Here is a 26012-nt window from a genome sequence, read left to right as displayed (position 1 = left end):
TTTTCCTAAGGAGGTGGTATCAGACAGAGTTACCAACTTCATTTCTGGATACTCAAGGGCAATGTGGAAGGAGTGTGGTGTGACCTACAAATTCACCACTCCCTATCGCCCACAATACAATGGTTTGGTTGAAAGGTTCAACAAAACCTTAAAGGGCATGATTAAAGGGCTCCCAGAAAAGCTTAGGCGAAAATGGGACCTTCCCTTGCCCTGCCTATTGTTTGCATACAGGGAGGTGCCACAAAAGGGGGTTGGCTACAGCCCCTTTGAACTTTTGTTTGGTCACCCTGTCAGGGGTCCATTGTGTTTGGTGAAGGAATGATGGGAGTTACCTCTCAAGCCCCCAAATCAAGACATAGTGGACTATGTACTTGGTCTCCACTCAAGGATGGCTGAGTACATGAAAAAGGCAACTAAAAACCTTGAGGCTAGCCAGGAACTGCAATAAGCCTGGCATGACCAAAAGGCTGTACTGACTGTTTACCAGCCAGGACAGAAAGTGTGGGTGTTGGAGCCTGTGGCCCAAGCAGCTCTCCAAGACAAGTGGATTGGACCCCACACTATTGTTGAACAGAAGGGAGAGGTTACTTACTTAGTAGACCTAGGAACTCCCAGGAGTTCCCACATGGTTCTCCATGTCAACAGGCTAAAGTCATATGTAGAACGGCTGACATGGGCTTGCTCATGGTTACTGATGAGGGACAGGAGGAAGAGAGTGACCCACTCCCTGACCTCCTCTCACAGAACCCTGATGATGGGTCAGTTGATGGTGTGGCCTTGGCAGACAGCCTCACTGCCCAGCAGCAAACTGATTGCAGACAGGTGCTCAATCAGTTCAGAAACATGTTTTCTCTGACTCCAAGTCAGACTACCTGGTGCACTCATGATGTGGACACTGGGGACAGTCTGCCTATTAAAAATAAGATTTATAGGCAACCTGACCATGTCAGGGACTGTATTAGGACAGAAGTCCAGAAAATGTTGGATTTGAGAGTTATTGAACCCTCAGATAACCCTTGGGCTCGTCCAGTGGTCCTTGTGCCAAAACCTCACACTAGTGGTGGGAAAAGAGAGATGAGGTTTTGTGTGGACTACCGGGGTCTCAATGCAGTCACTAGGACTGATGCCCATCCAATTCCAAGGGCAGATGAGCTTATAGATATTTTGGCCTCAGCCAAGTACCTTAGCACATTTGACTTGACAGCTGGCTACTGGCAGATCAGACTAGCTGATGATGTAAAGCCAAAAACAGCATTTTCGACCCCAAGTGGACACTACAAATTTGTGGTGATGCCCTTTGGATTGAAGAATGCACCTGCCACTTTCCAAAGGTTGGTGAATAAAGTTCTCACAGGTCTGGAAGCATACAGTGCAGCTTATCTAGATGACATTGCTGTCTTTAGCTCCACCTGGGAGGATCACCTGGTCCACCTAAGGAATGTTTTGGAGGCCCTGCAAAAGGCAGGCCTCACTATCAAGGCCACCAAGTGCCCGATAGGGCAGAGTCAGGTTGTGTACCTGGGCCACCTTGTAGGTGGAGGCCAGGTTCAACCATTGCAGAGCAAGATCCAGAACATAATGGAATGGACTGCTCCCACTACCCAGACTCAGGTGAGAGCCTTCTTAGGCCTGACTGGGTACTATAGGAGATTTGTCAAGGGGTATGGCTCAACAGTGACACCCCTGAATGACTTAACTGCTAAATAAATGCCCATGAAGGTTCAGTGGACAGCTAGCTGTCAAAAGTCATTTGATGACCTGAAGGAGGCCATGTGCACTGCTCCCATTCTGCAGAGTCCCGACTACTCCAAAAGGTTCATGGTTCAAACTGATGCATCTGAGTTGGGGGTCGGGGCTGTACTGTCACAATTGAATGATGAAGGTCAGGATCAGCCAGTAGCTTTCATAAGCAGAAGGCTGACCCCTAGAGAAAAACTTTGGTCAGCCATTGAGAAGGAGGCCTTTGCTGTGGTTTGGGCTCTGAAGAAGTTGAGGCCATACTTGTTTGGTACTCACTTCCTTGTTCAGACAGACCATAAGCCCCTCTTATGGCTAAAACAAATGAAGGGTGAAAAACCCAAACTGCTTAGGTGGTCCTTTTCACTACAGGGGATGGACTTTACAGTGGAACATAGACCTGGGAGTAACCATGCCAATGCAGATGGACTCTCTAGGTATTTCCACTTAGAACACGAAGACTCAACTGGTCAAGGTTAGTTTAATGTCCCTGCGTTTGGGAGGGAGGTTGTGTAGGAGAGTATGATCTGCTTCACATGGGTACCCCCACTTTTTGCTGGTGTTTCACTGTTTTTCGACCTTAACCCCCAAAGTATCCTCATGGGGATAGGCTTGTATATAGACTTTCCATGTCTAAACGTAATAATAATAATAATAATAATAATAATATGAAATTTACAATGCGCTCAGCTTACCCGGGGGCATCCCGGCGCAAAAGATCAGAAGGAAAGACACAGCTAATCACTGCTAAGGAAACAAATGGGTCTTAAGAAGTTTCCTAAAGGGTAGGATCTTGGGCTCTGAGCGAATCTTGAGGGGCAGAGAGTTCCAGAGAGAGGCCACTTGCACAGAGAAGCGCCTGCCCCCAGAACGAGCTCTTCTTACTCTCGCTAACTGCAAAAGGTGTTTTTGGTCCGAGCGTAGCAGACGTGGGGGTTTGTAAGGACGGGCCATGTTAGCAAGGATGGGGGGGCCTTTGCCATATAGAATTTTGTGGGCTGTACATAGCGCTTTAAATCTCACCCGCTCTTTCACGGGGAGCCAGTGAAGCGCTTTGAGGGCCGGGGCAGCAGACTGCCTTCTGGGAACATCCATAAGGACTCTCGCAGCTGCGTTTTGCACCTGTTGGAGGATTTTGAAGGTCGCTTCAGGAGCACCGAGAAACAACGCATTCCCATAATCGAGCCTCGATAGAATCAGGCCACGTATCAGTAGCTTCCTTGCTGAATCAGGAAGCAGAGGTAGCACCTTTCGGGCTGATCTCAGTAAGCCAAAGCAAACCCCTGCAGTCTTCCTGGCATGAGTCCTGAAGGACAGGTCTTCTTCCAACCATACTCCCAAGGACTTGATCTCCTTTTTGGGGGATGGTGGGTCGCCAAGAGATCGGGGCCAGCAGCTAGCAATAATGGAGGGGCTGGAGTTGCCCAGGAGCATCAGCTCGGTTTTACCTCCATTAAGCTTGAGAGCGGAGATAGACATCCAACGAAAAACATTGGCAAGGCAGTCGTGTAACACCTCAGGATGTTCCGCCAGCTGAGTGAGGCCCACCACCAGCTGAGTATCATCAGCATAGCTGATGATCTTCACCCCCGAGGGGGCGACCACTCTTTCAAGTGGAGTCATATATATATTAAATAAGGTAGGGCTCAGTGATGAGCCCTGCGGGACTCCACATTGAAGAGGGATTAGGGCAGATTGCTCTGACCCTTCCCAGACTTGGTAGAAACGGTCAGGAAGAAAAGATTCCAACCATTTCAGGGCCGTCCCTGAGACACCTACCTCTGACAGACGTTGGAGGAGCACCTGATGACTCACGGTGTCAAAGGCAGCACTCAAGTCCAAGAGGATCACTGCCACTGACCCTCCTGTATCCAGAGTGCTCCTTGCCTCCTCCACTACTGCCAGCAGGGCGGTGTCTGTTCCATGGCCGGGGCGGAAACCAGTCTGGGAGTCTCCTAGCAGGTGGTTAGACTCAAGATAGTGAGAGAGCTGACGGTTGACCAACTTTTCTGCAATTTTCGAAAAACCAGGCAGAAGTGAAATAGGCCTGAAGTTGGTCAAATTGGATGGATCCAGTCCTGGTTTTTTCAATAGGGCTTTCACCACAGCCTTTTTCCATCTCTGGGGCACTGTGCCCTGAGCGAGTGAGAGGTTCAAGAGATCAGTCAGAGGAGTGGACAAGGTGTTAGTCACGAACTTGAGGTGTTTTATGGGAACAGGGTCACTCGGGGAGCCACTCTTCATCTCCAACAGGACGTAGTAGTAGGTTTTCTGGTACAGGTTTCATTCTTTTTTACAATTGGTTTCAGAAAATGATAATAGAATTGTGATAGTGGCTCCTGGAGTGATCCTGTACCTGAGACTATTGGTCTGTCTGGTGGAGGGTCTCCCACTGCCAGCAAACCCTATGTGAAATCTAGCTAAAATGACAAGATACAGATTAAGACTAGAACCACTAATATTATTTTAATTTGCAGGGTGATGATTTGGCCTCACACATAGGCCCGATGGGAGAGGGGAAATCAGGGCTGCACATTTTTCCCAAAATGAAACCTTTTGTTTTTCAGGATGTGGGCATCCAGTCCTTACATCCCGTAACAGCGATTGAAACAATGTTCTCAAATTTCTGCCAACCAATCAGATTCCGGTCTGGGGACATCTTAAGGCTTTTGGTGGCCCCGGACCAAACATAATTTGGGGGCCCCTGCTCAGCACAACTGAGTTTATTATCCACTTTTAGTTCATTTTGCCAACAATGAATTTGGTTGCATCATTGACAACTCTCTTTTTTGGCCAGCCAACATCTTGGCCCATTTATGATACATGAGCAGAAAGACTAGTAGTTTGAACAACCCTTCTACCCCAAATCTCTGTTGCTAGACTGTAGTTAGTCTGTCAGAGCCATTCAGGTACACTGTGCTGATGGGTGCTTTGTTTACTGCGCTGTGAGTGACAGAGTCAGGAAGCAGCAAGCTGTGATCGCACCACCTGGACACAGCCCTAAAAGGACAATCTAATCACAGATGAACCCCAAAAGGCAACCTTTGCTGCACAGCAAGGGGCAGATTTTTAAAGCCCTTGCATTGCCATTGTGTCACACATGGTGACACAAGGCATCGCAAGGACTTAATTTAGATTTACCAAAGTCACGCAACCGCAAAGCCCACACTGCGTGTCCCTGCATGGGTTGTTAAATCAAGAGTAACAAAGGGCAGCAGAAGTTACTGCCATGCCATAGTCTGAGCCGGGAAGGCAGTACATGAGTGGAGAGTGGGTGTACCCACACACCCAACCATGCTACGAGTAGTAAACCTGGGATTGTGTTAAAATTGGACCCCTTCCCAACAGAGGCACAACGAGGAGAAATCTCTTTATTTCTCCTAGATTTTTCAGAGGAAAAGGACTCAAAAGATTGTTTTTGTGCAGGAAGGTTATGTTGCATTTGCATTTTCAATGTTTGTTATTTTATCCTTTCCCCTCATTTCCTCACTGTTCTGTGCTTCTTACAACGTGAGTTCCAGTTCCACCTGGAACGGTGTGGCTGGTGCCAAGCAATTGAGTGAGTTGCACCGCTCCTCATTGCTGGCCAGTTGCGCCCTGTTGCTGTGCTGGTCTTTGCTGGAATAAATACTTTTAAACCACTTGGATCGTTTTACTTTTTTACAGGTTTCCCTTCCTGCACAATAAAATCCTGTCTGTAACACACGCACCCTTGCACCATGGTGCGCGGGTGCCTGCATTGGCACTAAGCAGCACTCATTGTGCCACTACAGAGAGAGAGCAGAAATGCGACATATACTAGTAAATATTGGGCATTCGTGCACTGTCCCCATGTTGTCTTGCTGCATTGTGTGAAAGGTTTCTAAATTTGCCCCTAAGTGTCCAGATGCTACATATAGACAAAAGGCCAGTAGAGCAAGTCTGTGCCTATGCACTTTGCAGGGGTTAGCATGCTTGCTAAATTAAATCAGAATAAAATAGGTCTTTTCTGTAAGTCTCTTTTTCTCTCAGGCAGAAGCTGGACTGGCCGGAGAGCCTGGGCTGGCTCAAAAAAAGAAAGTAAGTAAACAGATTTTTTTTTAAACTCAAAATAGTGAAGAGGCTCTCCAGAAAGTTTCATGAGGGGTACACTTTGAAGGTGGGATCCTGGCCTAGAGCCCACTTTCCCCATGATATAAAACGTCTCTGTTCCGGTCCGCACACCTTGGTATGGATTTGCAAATCTGAATTGGATGACAGGTGAAAAAGTCTAGCATCTATTAGGATTTGATTCATTTTGATCTTTGAATGGTCTCTGGAACAAGGGTTTACAGACATCTGCACGCTAGTGGCCCAGATCAGCCCAAAAAAAAGCTAAATTCTCAAATTTTGTCAGTCATGATGGTGACTCATGACGATGAGGTGCCTGTTCAAACCACTTTTCAGTGTATTAAACAGTTTCATACATTTATATTCATAAGGCCTTCTTTCCCTTACTCTCCTGAGAGCTCCTTTGAGTTCTGGAACCTGTAGATCTTGGAACCTGTTGCAGGATCCTTCATTGCAAGAGCCAAGCTAAGCTGGGAACCATAGTGGGAAGTGACTCCTCACAGTGCTTCCTGTGATGTCACCAGATTAGCGAACGATTGATGTCACCTTCTGGGATGTCACTTAGTGGCATTTTTTTTATTTGAAATCCATGAATTTAAACATGGATTGGAGATGAGCAAGATTATCTAATTATCCTTGATGATTCGATTGCTCCTCTCAACCAAACCGTTAGAAGAGGGAGAGTACAACGCAACCTTAAAGTGAGAAATGTCATGGGTTTTGAGAAAAGAACACATCTTTTGTGAAACAAAGTGTGTCCCGTTATCAGTAACAATGGGTTTGGGAAAACCTTCAACATCAAATACCGTTTGCAAAAATTTGATGGCATTATCAGTTGAGGCTGCATTACAGAAAGAATAGTACAGCCACTTAGTAATCAATCAAAACAATCAGAAATTTGTTTTCAGTTGGTAAAATATCATAAGGACCAGAAAAGTCCAATCCTACTTTGTCCCATGGACCTGCGGGAATTGGTACAGGATACAACGGGGTGGAAAGACTCTTCCAATGTTTATCAGAGAGGAGACATTGTGTGCAATTGTCAATCATTTTCCTGACATGTGCATCCATGGAGGGCCACCAGTAAAATAGTTTGATGCGTTGACATGTTTTGACCACACCCAGGTGTCCTTGATGAGCTGAGCGAATGATTATATTTCGTAAGGATTCAGGTGGAACAAATAAATCGTGGCGCATGATCATGTTGTTGACTACGGAAAGTTCTTCAGATACATTTGCAAAGGCTTTTAAGTCTGGAGATAGAGTCCTACGCTCAGGCCATTTGTTCACAATAAAAGATTTAACCTTGGAAAGTGTGACATCATTGTTGTTCGCTGAATTCCATTCAGTTTCAGAAATGGGTGGACATTCTGCAATGGCATCAATTGCAGCAACAACACATTCAACATCATCATCAACAACAGAATTTTCACTTAAAGGCATTCTTGAAAGACAATCTGCTCTAAAATTTTTGCCCCCAGGAATATGTTTGATGATATAGTGGAATTCACGAAGTTTTGACAGCAGTCGAACAAGTCTTGCAGAAGCCCTGTTCGACGTGCTGTCTGAAAGCATGTGCATGAGTGGTTTGTGGTCCGTAAAACTTTCGAACTCACGACCCCAAATATATGGTTTGAATTTTTGTATGGCCCAAACGCAAGCTAGGACCTCTCTTTCAATCGTACTATACCTAGTTTCGGCTGGTAGAAGTGTTCTGGATGCGAAAGCAACTGTATGTTTTTCACCATCCACCCATTGTCCTAAGACAGCTCCCAAACCAGTGAGGCTTGCCTCCATGGTAATAAAACATTTTGAACCATCCGAAAAAGGATGTAGGGCTGGTGAGTCTTCAATGAGCTTCTTTACATGCTCAAAAACTTTTTGTAGGCTGTCTGACCGAGTGAACTTTACTCCCTTTCTCAGAAGGGCCCTCAAAGGTTCAACAATTTGGGCATAGCCATGAACAAATCTGGCATAGTACTCTGCCAGGCCAAGGAATGAACGAAGAGAATCCCTATCATTGGGAGAGGTGGCATCTCTAATGGCTTTTATTAATGAAAATTTGGGTTTTATACCATTAGGAGAAAGTGTATGACCCAAAAAGTCCAATTCTTGGACAGCAAATTTGCACTTGTCGTGCCTAACCGTCATTCCAGCTTTCTCCAAGACTCCTAGCACCTTAGCAAGAATCTGAATATGTTCCGAAATATTGCTGGCAAAAATTAAGATGTCGTCTTGGTAGGCTTGTACCCCAGGAATGTCACGTAGTAAATTATCCATTAATTTTTTTAATATGCTAGCGGCTGAGGCTAAACCACAGGGAAGTCTCAAGTATTTGTACGCTCCGAATGGCGTTACAAAAGTTGTTTATTCTTGAGACTTTGGAGACAAGGGGATTTGATGATATACGGACTTGAGGTCCAAAAGGGAGAAAAACTTGGCCCCACCCAAATTAGCAAGTAGATCGTGAATTTTGGGTAAAGGATGACAATCCACAATGATATTGTTGTTCAAGGAGCGTAAGTCGGCACATAATCTAACCTCGCCTGACCTTTTTCGCACTAAAACTATGGGGGAAACCCATTCGGATGAATCGCAAGGTGTAATAATCGCCTCATCGAACAAGTTTTTCAAAACTTTGTTTAATTCATCCCTTGCACTCAAAGGAAGAGGTTGAACTTTGTGGACCACTGGTTGGGTGTTGGGCTTGAGGCGAATTTCATGCTTGAAGCCCAAGACTGTGCCAACTTTGTCCTGGAAAACATTGGGAAATTGATTGAGTAGATTATCAACTTTATGACTTGACATAAACAAATCAGCCACATTAATGTTCTCAGGTTCGAGACTAGTGTAATAATCATCTGGAATATCACCCAAAGCAATGGGTTGATCTGAACCAGGTTTTAGGATTAAACCCATCTTAGCTTGATCCAACCAACCCAAAATATTTCTGCCCTTGAAGGCAACATAGACTTTCGTGAAAGTCTTTCTACCAAGGCATTCGACCTTTGAATGAAAGTACCCTAACATGTCAATATCTTTTTCGCCGTAAGCTTTGGGATTGACATCCGATTCAAAAAGAGACACACTGCTACCCCAATTTGCATGAAATGTCAGATCTGATAACATAGTGATCAGTGAACCGGAGTCAGCTTTGACCTGTAAAGGAATTGTACCAACAATTAACTCACACAAGGGACCCTTGACTTTGGAAAAATCAATAGAATCACATTCAATGGACATCGTTAAGTCTGGTTGAACACGACTCTAGATTCTCATTAAATTTAATGTTATTCACCCTGGTGAATCTTTTGGCACCTCTGCAAACAGATGGAAAATGACCAACTTTATTGCACAAAGAACATTTTTTTCCAGATGCAGGACAATTAGGGGAATTGCCAAGATGACTTCTTGAGCCACACCTATAGCAAATGGTGGGTTTCTTTGATGATTGTCTGAAAGGCTTATTGACGAGATTCACAGAGCAGGTAGCAGAGGGAGAAGAAGAAGCTTCATCAGTCATGTGAACACTAACTTGAGAGAGGCTTTCTTGTAAGATTTTTGAAGATATTGTTGCACGTTCAATGCCTTTAGCAATATCCACTTTTTCTGCTAATGTGGGATTTTTGCAACTTAACAGGCGTTCTTGGATTTTCTTTGAAAAGCATAAAAAGATGAATTGGTCTCTGTTGGAAGGCGGACCTCGGGGAGTCGGAGAGACCACCCGGAGGGGCCCCCACACTGTATGAAGTAGCCGAGCGCCGCTGAGAAGCCTCCGAGGGAGATCCTTCTCCTATCATGTACTAGCACAGTAACACCACCACACCGGACTCAAGGAGGTTGTCTCAAGACGAGCAAATCTTTATCAACACTTAAAGGGTACGGGATCAATATTTACAGGAAGAGGATCGAGGGATCCACAAAAGTCTCAATGTCTCCTTAGAAGGGAAGGGGTAGCGGGACAGTCTTTGGCAGGAGCTCAGTACGAGGGTACCTGGGGCCCAGTTCTTATCCTCAAGCTGGAGGACCTCCGGATCTCGGAGGGGTCGAACCGCGGCGGCGTCAGCAGGGCTCTGGCGTTCAGTTCGTGGAGAGCCGCGACCAGGTCAGCAGGGCTCTCAAGATGGTTTCTGCTCGGCTCGAGCCGCGACGTCGTCAGCAGGGCTCCGAGGGAGGATTCAGCGAGGTTGGGCCGCGACAGCGTCAGCAGGGCCCCGATGTTCCGGGGGGGGGGCTTCAAGGTTACAGCAAGAAGGAGCCGCGACGCAGTCTGCAGGGCTCGTGGTGGATTCAAGCAAGAGTTCTTCTCCGTAGGGTCGGCCGCGATTCGATCAGCAGGGCTCTCGACTCCGGGATACAACTGCTGGTCTGTTGTGGGGTCGCCCCAGATATAGGCCTGGAGCCCTTTGAAGTCTGGACCCTTGTGCCCGGAGGGGCGGAGAGGCCGGGTTGGGAGCGGCCAGACGCCCAGCAGGGGAGGCGCCGGGCCCAGGAGAGATGGAGGCCGATCGCACCTCGGTGTGTGGGAACGGTTGGGGGTCCCATTGATACCGACCTGCGCCAGGGCGATGAGGTGTTCACGTGATTCCCCCTGGCCAGTTCTTGGTGCCTCAATGTCTGGGCCTCGCTGGGGCCGAGGCCGGGTTGAGCGGAGTCAGGTGGACTGGTGTGCAGGGTCACGTGGCAGGCAACAAAATGGTGGAGCCCCGAGGTGTATGCGACCTCGTGCGGCTCGAACGGGTGGCCCGTGGAGGCCAGGGCAGGGAACGGGCCCAACCCCAGGGAAGTCAGGACCACGCCACGAGGCCGGGTCCAACAGGCGTCCCCCCCCAGCCGAAGGCAGGGAGAGTCACCCATCTTCTTGGGGATTCTCCTCGTCAAGGCGGAAGAAGCGGGACAGGCCGTCAGCGTTGGCGTGGTCATTGCCGGGTCGGTGCTCAACCGAAAAGTCCATCCCTTGCAGGGCAATGGACCATCGCAGCAGCTTGGGATTCTCGCCTCGCATTTGCATTAACCACCGCAAGGGCCGGTGGTCGGTCTGGACCCGGAAGTGGGTACCGAAGAGATAGGGCCGGAGCTTCTTAAGGGCCCACACTACAGCGAAGGCCTCGCGCTCGATGGTGCTCCATCGTTGCTCCCGGGGCAGCAGCCGTCGGCTGATGAAGGCCACTGGGCGGTCGAGTCCCTTCTCATCAACCTGAGACAGGACGGCCCGATCCCATATTCGGAGGCGTCTGTCTGTACAATAAACTCTTTACTGTAGTCAGGGGCCTGGAGCACAGGGGCAGTGCACATCGTGGCCTTGAGAGTCTCGAAAGCTGATTGGCAGCGGGGAGTCCAGTGCACCTTCTTGGGCTGCTTCTTCGAGGTGAGCTCCGTGAGAGGCCCAACAATGCTCCCATAGTCCCGAATGAACCGCCGGTAGTATCCGGTGAGGCCAAGGAAGGCCCGCACAGCGGTCTGGGTAGTGGGAGGTTCCCATGCCTGGATGGCATCGACTTTTGGCTGGAGGGGGGCCACCTGACCGCTTCCCACCTGATGGCCCAGGTAGGTCACCGATCCTTGGCCGACCTGGCATTTGCTGGCCTTAATCGTGAGCCCAGCCCTTTGGAGGGCGGCCAGGACGGCTTTGAGGTGAACTAGGTGCTCAGCCCAGTGGTTGCTGTACATGGCAATGTCATCCAAATAGGCCGCGCTGAAGGCCTCGAGCCCGGCCAGGACCTTGTTTACGAGTCTCTGAAAAGTGGCCGGGGCATTCTTCATGCCGAAGGGCATTACCCGAAAGTGGTAATGCCCATCAGGGGTAGAAAAGGTGGATCTTTCTCGGGCGCCGGGGGTGAGCTGAACCTGCCAGTACCCGGCGGTGAGGTCCAGCGTGCTCAGGTAGCGGGCGGACCCCAAGCGATCGATGAGTTCATCGGCCCGGGGTATAGGATGGGCGTCCGTCTTGGTCACAGCATTCAGGGCTCGGTAGTCTACACAAAATCGCAGCTCCGGGGGATGGCCGGGGGCTGCGGCCTTTGGTACCAGGACGACAGGGCTGGCCCACGGGCTGTCAGAGGGCTCGATGACCCCGAGGGCCAACATCTTCGCTACTTCGGCCTGGATGCATGCCCGTACTCGGTCTGGTACCCTGTAGGCTCGGTGTCGTACGGGGGGGCTTTCCCCGGTGTCGACGTCGTGGACGCACCAGTGGGTCACCCCCGGGGTGAGGGAGAAGAGGGCTGCGTAGTCCTGCAGCAGTTGTTGACAATCGATGCGCTGTTCCGGGATCAGGGAGGAGGCGAGCTGGACACCTTTGATGGATCCGTCGTGGACGTCGTTCTGCAAGAGGTCGGGTAGGGGCTCGGAGTCGTCCTCGCCCCCCTCGTCGGTCGCCAGCAGCAGGCTCAGTTCGGTCCGGGCGAAGTGGGGTTTGAGCCTGTTAGCATGTAGAACCCGGAGGGGGTTCCGGGGGGACTCTAGGTCAACTAGGTAGGTGACGGGGCTCTTCTTCTCCACCACCTTGAAGGGCCCAGTCCACTTGTCCTGGAGGGCGCAGGGCTCAACAGGGGCCATGACCCAGACTCGCTGGCCTGGCTCGAACTCGATTGTCGAGGCGTTCCGATCGTACCAACGCTTCATGTCCTCCTGGCTGGCTTCGAGGTTGGCTTCGGCCAGGGCTCGGAACTTGCGGGTCTGGTTACGTAGGGTCAGGAGGTATTGGTAGACGTCAGGAGGGGCACCCTGGAGCTTCGTCTCCCAGCCCTCCTTGACCAGGCTGAGGGGCCCGCGGACCGGGTGTCCATACAATAGTTCAAACGGGCTGAACCCCAGGGACTTCTGCGGGGCTTCCCGGTAGGCGAACAGGAGGCATGGCAATAGGACATCCCATCTCCGCCGGAGGGGCTCTTCCAAGCCCTGGATCATCCCCTTTAGGGTTCGGTTAAAGCGCTCTACCAGCCCGTTCCCCTGGGGGTGATAGGGGGTTGTGAATTTGTACGTGACCCCGCACTGCTGCCACAGGGACCGCATGTATTTGGAGATGAAATTTGTGCCCCGGTCGCTCACCACTTCGCGGGGAAATCCCACTCGGGAGAAGATTCCCATTAAGGCCCGGCCCACCACGGGGGCCGTGACAGTTCTTAGCGGGACAGCCTCCGGGTACCTGGTGGCGTGATCCACGAGGACCAGGATGAAGCGGTGGCCCAGGGCGGTCCGGGGGTCCAGGGGCCCCACAATGTCGATCCCGACCCGTTCGAACGGGGTGCTGACGGCTGGAAAGGGCTGGAGGGGGGCCTTGACCCGACCCCCGGTCTTCCCGCTGGCTTGGCAGGTCTGACAGGACCGGCAGTGGTTGTCCACGTCTTTTCGCATCCGGGGCCAGTAGAAGTGGGTCACCAGACGGCTGTACGTTTTGTCTTGTCCCAGGTGTCCGGCGAGGGGCACGTCATGTGCCAGGTTGAGAAGGAAATCCCAGAAGCGGAGAGGGACCACCAACACGCGGCTGGCCCCGAGTTCTGCCACTTTCTGTTCACTGTACAATAGGCCCTCGGCCCAGTAGACCCAGTGGGTGCCGGTCTGGTCACCGTTGGCTTGTGCGGATGCTTGTTGGCGGACCCCTTCGAGAGAGGGACAGGACTGCTGTTCTTGCTGGAACTGTTCTCGCGAGGGGCCCCCTTCGTGGCGCCATTGTGTAAGTTCTGGTAGGGCGCCTAGGGAAGCAATCTCTTCAGTGGAGGGTTCCGTCGGTCCAGTGTCGGTGTCCGCCTCCCCCTCGCTGCAGGCGGGGGTTGGTGCGAGCCCCCCGGGCTGGGCGGTACCGGGGACCTGGGATGAGCGGGGGGCCTAGGCGGCCATGGACCGGGTGATGGCGCAGGCCCATTCGGATAGTCCCAGCATTCGGAGGTGCTCTCGTCGCTCCACTTGAGCCCAGGGGGAACTCTCTAGGTCGTTCCCCAGGAGGCAGTCCACTGGTGCGTCGTCCCGGACAGTCACCTTTAGTAGTCCTGTCACCCCTCCCCACTCGAAGGGGACCAGGGCCATCTGGCACAGGCTTTCGCTGTTGTCGGCCGTCCGGACGGGGCACAGCACATTGGGTAGGATTTGTTCGGAGGTCACCAGGTGGCAGCGGACAGCGGTGACACTGGCGCCGGTGTCACGGAGGCCATTGTTGGTGACCTGCTGCTGGTATTTCTGGGTGTTGCTTGGGATTGGTGTGCGGGGCACCATTTCTCGGCCGCCCAGGCAGACCAGGGACATGGCCGCCGGCTCCCATTCGGGGGTTCCTCGGTCGAGGATTTCTTCTTCTTCCTCTCCTTCCCCCAGGGCGGCGGCCACCAGCTGTCGGGGCGGGGGCCCGCCGGCCCCGCTTCTTCGGTTCAGGGGGCAGACCGGATCGCTGGCATAGTGTCCGGTTTGTTGACAGCCGTAGCAGGTCACTGGGGGCCGTGGTCCGGTTCTGGCTGAGGTCGCCCCTCTTCGGGCTAGGCTCGGGGAGAGATGTTGCGGCAACGGCCCTCGAGGCGGGCTCCTGGGGGCCCCGGCGGGGGGGTCCCGATTCCTGTTCGGCCCTCCCCGGTGGGGTTCCTCTGGTACTCCCCCATCGAGTTCCGGGGGACGGGGGTGTTGACCCATCGATCGGCCTCGACGACGAGTTTACGTGGGTCGGTCATCTTGCTGTCGAGGAGGTGTTGCCTTAGCTCCACGAAGCAATTGTTGGAGAGATGTTCCCAAACAATGAGGTCGACCAGCTGCCCGTAGGTGGTGACCTTGCTACCCTTGATCCATCCTTCTAGGGCCCGGCTAAAAAAGTCCACATATTCCACCCAGGTAGTGCCCGGGATCTTCTTACAGTCTCTGAACCGCTGGCGGTACATTTCCGCGGTTAGCCCGTAGCGGGTGAGCAGGGCCTCCTTCATGTGGTCGTAGGAGGTCATCACCTCCTCTGGCAGCTGGAGCAGTGTGTCTCGACCTTCACTAAGGAACCGACCCCACAGGCCGGCGCCCCAGTCCCTTCGGGGCACCCGATGGGAGGTCATGGCCACCTCGTATGCTTTGAACCATTGTTGGATGTCGTCATTTTTGTAGTACTCCTTGACGACATCTTTAGGGATATGTACCTTGGTTTCGGCAGGCAGTAGGGAGTCTTTATTGCTGGGGGTGTCGGTCCCCCCTTTCTTTGCCTTGAGCTCGAGCTCTTTGAGGCTTCGCTTGTGCTCAAGGGTCAGTCTTTTTTCTTCCAACTCTCGATGCCGTCTCTTCTCTTCTATCTCCTCTTGTAGCCGTAGCTGCTCTAGGGCCAGTTTCTTTTCTGCCAGCTGGAGTTCGCCGTCCAGCCGTAGTCGTGCGAGCTCTAGTTCGTGGTTCCGGACCTTCTCTCGTTCTCGTATCTCCTCTTCGGAGAGGCCGATTTCTAGGCTGTTTCTTCCTCCGGTTGCCGGAGTCGGTGCGGTTGATGTGGCCACAGTCAGGGGCAGGGGACCTTCGTTCTGGGAGGGGCCTGCCTCGGCCTCTAGCCAGGTCCTTAGGGCTTTCTGCATCTCTTCTTTGGTACCTAGGCCGGTGGTTGCAATGCCCTTGTCTTTGCAGAACTGTTTCAACTCTTTGTGCGTGTATTCCTCCAACCGTTCGGGCTGGAATTCCGTGGTCGTGTTGTTCTCTTGGTTGCTCATGACTTCCGGTTGTTTGGATGGGTAGCTAGTGGGTTACTGGCTTGTACGTACTGCGTTCGGCTCGGATCCCGTCGCTGGCCACCAAATGTTGGAAGGCGGACCTCGGGGAGTCGGAGAGACCACCCGGAGGGGCCCCCACACTGTACGAAGTAGCCGAGCGCCGCTGAGAAGCCTCCGAGGGAGATCCTTCTCCTATCATGTACTAGCACAGTAACACCACCACACCGGACGCAAGGAGGTTGTCTCAAGACGAGCAAATCTTTATCAACACTTAAAGGGTACGGGATCAATATTTACAGGAAGAGGATCGAGGGATCCACAAAAGTCTCAATGTCTCCTTAGAAGGGAAGGGGTAGCGGGACAGTCTTTGGCAGGAGCTCAGTACGAGGGTACCTGGTGCCCAGTTCTTATCCTCAAGCTGGAGGACCTCCGGATCTCGGAGGGGTCGAGCCGCGGCGGCGTCAGCAGGGCTCTGGCGTTCAGTTCGTGGAGAGCCGCGACCAGGTCAGCAGGGCTCTCAAGATGGTTTCTGCTCGGCTCGAGCCGCGACGTCGTCAGCAGGGCTCCGAGGGAGGATTCAGCGAGGTTGGGCTGCGACAGCGTCAGCAGGGCCCCGATGTTCCGGGGGGGGGCTTCAAGGTTACAGCAAGAAGGAGCCGCGACGCAGTCTGCAGGGCTCGTGGTGGATTCAAGCAAGAGTTCTTCTCCGTAGGGTCGGCCGCGATTCGATCAGCAGGGCTCTCGACTCCGGGATACAACTGCTGGTCTGTTGTGGGGTCACCCCAGATATAGGCCTGGAGCCCTTTGAAGTCCGGACCCTTGTGCCCGGAGGGGCGGAGAGGCCGGGTTGGGAGCGGCCAGACGCCCAGCAGGGGAGGCGCCGGGCCCAGGAGAGATGGAGGCCGATCGCACCTCGGTGTGTGGGAACGGTTGGGGGTCCCATTGATACCGACCTCCGCCAGGGCGATGAGGTGTTCACGTGATTCCCCCTGGCCCGTTCTTGGTGCCTCAATGTCTGGGCCTCGCTGGGGCCGAGGCCGGGTTGAGCGGAGTCAGGTGGACTGGTGTGCAGGGTCACGTGGCAGGCAACAAAATGGTGGAGCCCCGAGGTGTATACGACCTCGTGCGGCTCGAACGGGTGGCCCGTGGAGGCCAGGGAAGTCAGGACCACGCCACGAGGTCGGGTTCAACAGTCTCTAATTGAAGTATCTGCACTTGGACCAAATTTGCATGTGGAAGCTAGGATTCTGAGTTGGGCAATGTAGTCTTCCACACTTTCATCTACATTTTGCTTGCATTTCAAAAAGTTATGACGTTCTAAAACAATGCTAGGTTCATCGTCATATTGCTTTTTTAAACGCCAAAGAGCTTCTTGATATATATTCCAACTATCACCTGAATCTGGAGGAGGAGGAGGGAATGCTGGAAGGTTTTCAAAAACTTGTTGTGCTGCAACTCCCAGACAACCATACAGGATGGCAACTTTGCGAGCCGAAGGATATTTGGCAGCATCAATGGCAACTAAATAGTTTTCAAAACCTTTTAACCAATTACGCCATTTGAGTGGTGGTTTACCAGGCGTTTGTAAAAATGGAGCTGGTGTCTGAAATTGTTGTGAAGAAGCCATGACGAAAAATATGAGCAATGAGGATCAGTTGGATGAAAAGATGAAATGGAACGATGCAGCAACTGTGCCTATTGTTGAGGGTAAAGTGGAAGCGCAATAGGCCAAATAGATGAGGGAGGAAGTGCCTGTAACTGGGTATGTAGCAAAGAATACAGCTCGTTAAGACATGCACTGTAATTAAACATAGATGAAAGCGTGCATATCGCTGAGTGAATAAGTAGCAAGTAGGCAGAACGATGAAACATGCTTATTGTTGAATGAACAATTGCAAATAGGCAATGATGAAAGCGTGCCTATCGCTGAGTGAAAAATTGTAGGTAGACAATGATGGCGAGTGAACAAAGTTAAGCTTAACACTTGAAAATTGAAGCTTGAAAATGTGGAGATGATCGCGTTGAAAGCAGGTGTCAAGCGGTTGTGAAAGCGTGCCTTATAGCTAAAATACGATAGACAAAGTCTGTGACGAAGCGTGCTTATCGCTGTAGACAGGGGCAGCGTCACTTATTTTTAAATATGGCCGCTTTACGCTGTAACCGGGGATTACGGTTGAGCGTAATTTTCTGAGGTTAGTGGCCTTGTTTCAAAGTGCTGAGCAGTCACTGTGACGTGATGAGAGAGGAGCGCGCAGTAAAGCACGAGGACCCGGCTGTGTGCCAACTGTCACAAAGGTACAAAGTGGTGAAAATGAGGTTAATACGACCTTGTGTTGAAGTAAAGATGGGGAAGTCACTTAAGCTGATGGAGAGCAGGGGTCGATTCTTCTGATAGGGAGCAGGCTGGTCAGGGGCGATCGGCTGCTCAGGGACGATCAGATCCAGAGCTCCCTCCTTCATGAGTAGACTTTTGGCGGTGGGTGCGGAGAAGATTCCCGCTCGTCGCCAAGTTATTAAATACTCGACAAAGGATATAATGTCGAAAGCGTGGTTTATTGCAGGAGTATTGCACCCACGACCGAAGCCGTCCAGCCGTGAAGCATCCAACGTCCAGAGTGACATTGGGAAAGAATCTTCATGATTAGAAAGCAGCGCTCTGGAATGCTAGTGAAGACATAAAGGAGAAATTACGAGTTGCATGAAAGCACGCGACTCTCAACACAACATTGTATTGAAAGAACAGTAATGTAACTCTATAACAAAGATATATTGTTTTTATCATCTAAAGTGTGGGGGTACTTCAATTCAACACTAAGGCAAATACAATTTAAAATTTCACCGAAATAGAAGAACCTATTTTTTTTTATTCCCAAGAAGTTTATATCTGCAGCAGCGAACATCCAGCTATTCCTCAGCTTCGCAGTACCCTAAGGTAAGGGGGGGGGGTCTGCTTTCAAGATATTCTCCTAACACATTTATTTGGAGCCTGTCAAAACATGTCTAAGTCACCATGAAAATATGTAAAAAAATGACTAGTGTTAGCCTCAGTAAGACTTCAATTTCATTCTGTTGATTTATGTCTTGAAAGAGTGAGGACTAAAGAGTGAGAAAGACAAAGTGAATGATAAAGAATGACTCTCTCTCTTCACCACCCCCCAAAGGCTTGATCCTCATTTTCTTAAACCCAAATGGTGTCACACTTTGCTTTACCTGGAATCATGGCATCATTGCGGCAGTCGTACAGCATCCCAAGCTGAAGGGGCCGGCCAAGTGCGGCTAATTTAATGACGGAAGAAGCTTCAGCTGCCATCATCCAACAGAGATCCGGCTAAAATACATAAAGACACACACATGGATTCATCTAATCCCCTTTTATTGCACATATTCAAACCTACGATCTGGCTTTGCCTGGTGGTCATGCTGATTTGGACAGTACTAAAATAATTTCTGTAGGGAAGTGGAGTATTATGCAGTGATGCTGATTAGCCTGCACTATGTCATACTCTCACAATACCCCAAGGATGGTCCTTGGATTCACAATAATAAATCCTTAGCTCAGTCCTGGTAGTGTGGCAAAGAGCAGTCAGGCTTTACTAAAGCAACATGTGTTGCGCATTTCAGAGGACCAACATGGACAACAAATAATGGACGTGACTCGAAGGAAACCCAGCACCAATTTATAAACATGAAGTAGCTTTTTAAAATAATTTAGACACAAAAATCTGATACATATAACTGGAGTTATGGATTGTAGAAGAAATCAAATAATCAGTGCAATTCCATACTGCTGAACTTTAATGCAGGAAAGTGGCGTATTATGCAGTGATGCTAATTAGGCTTCACTATGTAATTCTCTCACAATACCCCAAAGATGGTCCTTTGACTCTGTTAGAAAGTCATCCTTTTGCCCTGTTGGCCTCCAATTGTTGCTGAATGACACTGGTGCTAACTGATTCTGACTGTCACCTGGGCTCTGCTAATCAGGCCCAGTGCTATGTTGAGGGTCTGTAACAGGGTACACCTACAATTGGCAATGATGGACCCTATAGGTCCCTAGTAGACAATAAGGCCAGGGAGAGGGGGCAGTTGATTGGTTCACCTACAAGTCCCTAGTATATAATAGGGCATGGAGGCTTAGAGGCCCAGCAGATTTCATGTACTTGCATGTGCGCTGCTGTGTGCCTGCAGTCATTTTAAAGGCAGACTGGCTTTGCAGACTGTCTTTAAAGGTAAATTTAAAAGTGATAATCAACCCTATTCTTACATATTAGGAACCCCATGGGTCTCCTCTAGGTGTCCCAGGGGTGGAGGCCATGTAACTATTACCAGGGATCTTATAAAGGATGTTTTAAACGCCCTAGTGAGGGAGAACCTGCCCATTTCATTTCCCCCCATTGTAGATACTTAGCTCCATAGGCTAACATTGCAATATTTTATTTAGGTATAACTATTGCTAGGGAAGGAGAAAAATATCAATAAAGGACTTAAAAGTTTGGTATTGATAAATGCAATAACTTGTCACGGTTTGATTTATCAGCACTAGTACAGAAGAGAAGTTATAGAACGTTCTCTTCAGTAAGTCAGAATCCAGCTTTTGGATCGTAGTCCAGACATCCCAGGTACTGTCTAGGAGATTACAGACCCTTCGATTGGTGTTTTGGACACTTTGAGCCTGCAAGGAGACCTTCAAGAAGCACCTACTGAAGTTTGGAGAACTTTTGTGAAAAAGTTGCATGAGGTGACCGACGCGACCTCGAGAGTCAAGGCCACTACCTTCAGCCGCGACCAGGCCAGGATTTCAGTTTCATCCTGCTGAAATCTCAGGAGCTCCAGACTTCCAGGATTTGGCAGGGGCCTTGCAGAATGTCAAGCCGGCAGATTCTCAGCAAAGTCGGGCTGCTGTGGAGGCTCGAGCGACTTAGAAAGTCTCTGGACCTTTTTCTTCCTAAGTGTGAAGGTAAAGTTTTGACCGGGGCCTCCTGCTTAGTGTACCTAATCAGGGCTTCATCGTTGTCAGCCTCATACTTTGACTTTGTCCCAGTCAAGCGCAACCACATATACCAGAGTGGCGCTATAGGTTTTTAAACACTATAAAGTGGTTAATCTTTAAAAATTCATATCTTTGGTTCCCTGCATTGGATCTTTGTCGTTTTGGTGTCTATTTGTTCATAGAAATATTTCCTATTTCTATAAATTGGTGTGGGATTTTTATTGTGTGTTGTGTCTTACTTATTTGATGTATTGGTGTTTTTAAATGCTTTAGAGTCCAGTCTCCTACGTTAGGCCTGACTGCTCGTTGTCAGCTACCAAGGAATGAGCAAGGGGCTAATTTATTGAGACCTTTACTGGAACCTAGACCGTGTTGGTGGCCTTATTTCTACTGGTAGGTGTATACTTACAACTACCAATAATCTACTTTCCAACAGATTCACAATAGTACATCCTTAGCTCAGTCCTGGTAGTGTGGCAAAGAGCCACACTACCAGGACCAAATGTTTTAAGCATTTCAGAGTGCCAGTATGGACGATAAGTATAGGTCATGACTAGACAGAAATCCAACACCAATTTATATAAATAAAGCATATTTTTATATTAAGTTAGACACCAAATGGAACACATTTAGATACATATAACTGGAGTTACGGATTTTAGAAGGAAAAATAAATCACATAAATTCACAACTGCAGAACTTTAGCATTGCTGTAAATGCGAAAAAGCACTAGTGGCAATCATTTGGTTGCAGGTTGAGTAGTGCAGAACCTAAGGAGGGTTTAGGTGATGTGGATTTCAATTTTACCTGGCCCGAGAAGCCCAGGTGCAAAGATGTCCTGGCTGTCCGATGTGCTGAAGGGGAATTTGCAGGGGAGCTGGTTTTACCACTTGCACAGTGCTGGTGAGAAAACGGGTGCAAAACGTCAACAACAAAGTAACTGCTGGCATCGAATGAAGGTGATGCAGAGTTCCCTCGAGGTGCTGTGTTGAGTAAAGTTGGTGTTTGTCGGACTGGCCACCAACAAGCTTTGACAGCGGTAAGGTCAGCAGAAAGTCGTTTCAACGTCCTGAGGTTCGTGAGACCACAGTAGCAACCTGGAACGTTCTGAAGGTCGGGACTAAGTTCCCTTCAATGCACTGAACCCTCAACTACTGAGTGATTTCTTGGAGGGCCTGATAGCCAGTGATTCTTTGGCTCGGGGACATTGTTTTTGCCTGTACACTACAGGGGACTAGTGCCACTAGTCTAAGAGAGTCTGGAGTTGCCTTTGGTTCTCAGAGTGGTCCCTCTGTCAGGAGAACCAGTCTTTGGCCCGGGACGAGTCACAGTGAAGGTTGCTTCAGGTGCAGAGTATCTGGCCCTTGCTGTGTGCAGATCCTGTAGTCGTAGAAATGGGCCTCTTCTTTTGTTCTTGTTGCAAGTCAAATCAGAACTGAGGTTCTGGTGTCAGGGGTGTCCCTTGAATCCTAGATTTAGGGGCGACAGGGTTGTTGGTGCAAGTGACCAATGGGATACTAGCCCCAGCAGCTAATCCCCCCCCCCCCAGGGATGTGGGTCATCTTTTCTAACCAGAACCCACTATTCTACCCTTTTAAAAATAGCAGTAGTCGTCCTCAGCTGTACACACCAGGTAGTCCACCCTAGAGGTGTGGCTAGACTTCTAGGGGAATGCACCGCTTGACCACATAATTATCTCACCTGCCCAAGTGCAAATGTCCCTGGGGCCTGAGAAGCATAGATGCATATCAGAGGCTGCGAATGATCTGAAGCTCAACGCCTTGATGTGCCACTTCACTAGCCATCCTGTCAGGGAGGGAGGTGCCCCCTCCTTCCCATCCAGGCCATTGTTTCCGACTCCTGGGAATGGTCATACCTCCTAGCAGGGGGTCAGATCACTGTCTTGGTGGTGGCAGCTGCAGGCTCCCAGCCAGAGCACAGAAAAGGCTGGGGCTACCAGGTGGGCAACCTCTAAGGTAGAAGGCTGTGCAACCCGTTTGTGTTTCGCATGTGCGAGTCACCATTTTGTCATTTTTCTGAAGTGCTAAAGGAATGGAGCACCGTCACGGGTGCATGCACGCCGAACTTGGATAAAATAATGACTGAAACTTCAAGATTTAAAATGAAGGGTGTGCGCCAGGCTTTTGACTTTTTGCAACCTCTAAGGTAGCCATCTGGGTGCATATCACATCAACACTGGCATGAGAGGGGCGTGGCGTGGCCAGCAGCATGGCCGAGTAAGGCGTGCTTTCGCCGAGCTCCGGCCGAAAGACTTATCCAACATAGATTCTGGCGACCAGCAGACCCAGAGAACACCAGCTTTTCTCATCTGGGGACTAAGACGAACTCCGGAGCTGGTAGAAATGGAGGAGGATGCCCTGAAAGATATCTACGGGCTAAATATCGTCCTGAGATCGCACCCTAAGATGGCGCCGAGGAGGAACTGAATCGGCTGCGGAAGGACTCGGCAGAGCGGGACCGCGCCGTGATCTGCAGGGGACAGGCGTCAGCGAGGTGTGCTGCTTTCTCGTCCCTATCCGGGGACTGCCTGAGCGGTGTGGGGTCCCCGAGAACAGATCCTGAAGGCGCGGGGTGCCGTTGACGAGTGGGCCTCCCTCCGGGAGTGTGTCTGCGAGCGGCTGGGCTCTGGCACGCTGAGACTGCGGAGGACGATGGACGGTGGGGAATGCTGGTACCCTGGTGAGCCCGCGTCAAGAAGAGGTGGCATGGAACCGGAGGGGACTGCCTTGGGGAGGAGGTGCCTCGTACGTTGGACCGGCACGGCCGCCCCGGGCAGTTATTGTGAAGGTCCCAGAGGCTGTGTGAGCGGGGCCAACTGAGAGAGCGAACTCTGAGGGAGCGTTGACCCCCGCGGACCGGCAAGCGGAATACGCCGGTGAGGAGCGGCGGTTGGCGAGCGGATGACCTGGGCGGTGCTGTGAGACCTGGAGGGAGACACCGGAGCAGTGGGTCTCGCCCCCCCGTTCTCCCCCTTCTCTTCCTCCCTCCCACCAGCAGTGAGGCGAGACAGTGAGAGATGACTGGCGGCCCTCAACCTGCGTGATCCGGCGGCCTGGTGGCGAGTGTCCCAGAGGGGCTGGCAGCTCCTTAAAGTGTGGGGCAACGGGGGAGGCCGCTCTTTCTATGTTGGGAGTGGATCGACATTCACTGAGGAGAGCGAGGCTGGAGGTGACCCTCCGCTTGGAGCTTGGGCTTTGGAGGCCCACAGGAGGCATCACTTGACGGGGCATGATTTGGGGTGCTTACTACATATACACAGGTTTGTTTTGAGAGGTACCTGTGGTGGTGGTCCTTGCGGAGCCGGGCGTGTCCAGCGATAGACGCAAGGTGCTCTCTATGGGGTGTGCCTACCTGACTGAGATGCGCACTTTCCTGGAGCTATAACTTTAAATAAGAGCAACCCTTGCATACCTCTGCCCAACATCGACCGCTATGGGCAGAGATAAAGAACCGAAACCGCCGTGACAGGGCATGATGGACCCGTACACAAAGGTCATCACCCCCCCTCCTGAGGAACGTTCGACCGCCCGCTCAGACACAGACACCCTCCTTCAGGCGATTCACACATCCAGAGCGGCACTAAAGGGGAAAATAGGTGCAGTGGGCACGGAGGTGACGCTCCTGCGACTGGACATGAGGAATTTGGTGGATAGTGTCACAGAGTCAGAGACTAGGCTGGGAGAAGCAGAAGATTCGCTACAAGACCTACGTAAAGGAATGACGGAACTGCAATCATCCCATAAAGACCTACTATGGCGGGTGGAGGATGCGGAAAATAGAGCACGCCGCAATAACCTCCGCTTTGTGTGCTTTAGAGAGGGAAGTGAGGGAAGGAACATGCTCAAGTTCCTTCATTCATGGCTCCTTCCCAAAAGACAAATTCTCCACCTGCTTTGTTATAGAAAGGGCCCACAGGACGTTGATGGCCCGACCACCTGCAGGAGCGCAGCCGAGACCAGTAATAGCCCGTTTTTTCAACTTTCTGGACAGAGATATGATCCTCAGGGAAGCCAGAAAGCTTGGGGAGATCCGGCATGAGAACACACGCATAATGATTTTCCCCAATTACAGCAGGGAGGTGCAGAAAGAGACGCACTTTCGACTCCGTAAAAGCCAAATTGCAAGATCATAAGATTCAATATATGCTACTCTTTCCCGCAAAGCTGAAAGTGCTGTTCATGGGCAAATCCCATTTCTTTCAGACGCCAGAAGAGGCGTGGCACTGGTTGGAAGAACGACCCACACTGGAACAACAAGAGGTACCAACACGCAGCAATGCGTCCTCAGTGGGGGACGTCAGGTGGTCTCCGGGCCCACAAAGATCCCCAAGACCCTGACAGGCCCGCAGGGATCGGCTTCTGGAGGTGACTCCATATGCTCCAAAAGAAACTGGCAGACTCAGAAGGCGCAGTGGATGTTCCTTTATGCTCTCGACTCTCAGCGGGCTCCCGCGGACTCCACCTTCCCGATCATCCTTGACCAGACAGGGAGAATGAAACTAGGGACTCTTCCTCTGGAGAGGAGGAGGCTGAGGGTCCCTCTATGCACCCCTTGGCAGCTGGAATACTGGCGATGAAACAGGACGCACCGGCCATGCTACGACTTCCCAAGGAGATACGCCGGATTCACATTCGTGAACAGGGTCCTGCGAGGTTGGCCGTGGACATGGACTGAAATTTTGGAGCATGCAAGCTGGACACCCACACCTTCTCTTTCTTCTTTCTCTCTCTATTTTCCTTTGCTCCATCTGCCGAAGCCTGCGGAGAACTAGAAGACACTCACGGAGCAGTAGGCAATAGACTTTGAGTGGCTATATACTTGGGCTCTCGGCAGTCCCTTCTCTTCAGGCGCTTTCCTTTGTTCTTTCTTTTCCTTTGTTTCTGTTCCTTTTTCTTTACAAAAGACTTTGGGCCTGCTGCGAGAGTTGGAACTTGTGGTGTAAGTTGGGATTGGGAGGGCGATAGCCTTCCACCACCCTTGGGCTCATTCCCCAGCGACTGGCGGGGGATGAGACATTGGGGAGGGGGGAGGTTGGGCAGGGTGGGGGTTGGGGGGTTACAACAGTTCTGTTGTTGGGTTTATTATGTTTGTTTTGCACAGCGGTCACACGGTCACTACGATGCGCGCACTCACCTGCTGCCCCCACTCGAGACATACCTTGACCGCTCATGTCTATGGGCCAACTGATTGACCATAGACTCCCTGCGGATGGGATGGAGACTGACCCCTACAGGATACTCACCTGGAATGTGAATGGCCTGGGGGATAAAATCAAGAGAGGGTTGGTGTTCTCATACATAAAACGGGTCCACCCAGACGTGATCCTATTGCAGGAGACCCACCTTAAGGGTAACAAGCATTTACAATGCAATGGTCTCGGCATTGTTAAAGTTAGAGCTATTGGCACTGCTCATGACATTATTTTTGTTTATGTCCAGCATGCAACCGCCCGTCTGGTCCTTGGCTGGGCCAGAAAGTCATCGGCCTCGGCAGCCCTCACTACACTTCACTAGTTACCAATA

The 26012-nt window shown here is 50.9% G+C and overlaps 1 protein-coding gene across 2 annotated transcripts in view; it reads right to left on the bottom strand.

The window, feature by feature from the left end:
- Positions 1–26012, bottom strand: part of LOC146830020 (verrucotoxin subunit beta-like) — a 182893-nt gene that overhangs the window by 119103 nt on the left and 37778 nt on the right. Inside the window, exons 2-3 of one of the 2 annotated variants that reach the window (XM_085604254.1) lie at positions 18690–18807; positions 17807–18143 (exon numbers count right to left, since the gene is read on the bottom strand). In XM_085604254.1, coding sequence (XP_085460380.1) covers positions 17807–18101 — 295 coding nt within the window. In that variant the 5' untranslated portion in view covers positions 18102–18143; positions 18690–18807. The remainder of the gene's footprint in view (positions 1–17806; positions 18144–18689; positions 18808–26012) is intronic. The other variant, XM_085604255.1, reaches the window with a different exon arrangement.

Source organism: Triturus cristatus, chromosome 5_1 (assembly GCF_964204655.1).
Source record: "Triturus cristatus chromosome 5_1, aTriCri1.1, whole genome shotgun sequence".
Taxonomy (NCBI): domain Eukaryota; kingdom Metazoa; phylum Chordata; class Amphibia; order Caudata; family Salamandridae; genus Triturus; species Triturus cristatus.
Note: the sequence above shows the minus strand (reverse complement) of the source record. Positions and strands in the feature narration are given on the sequence as shown.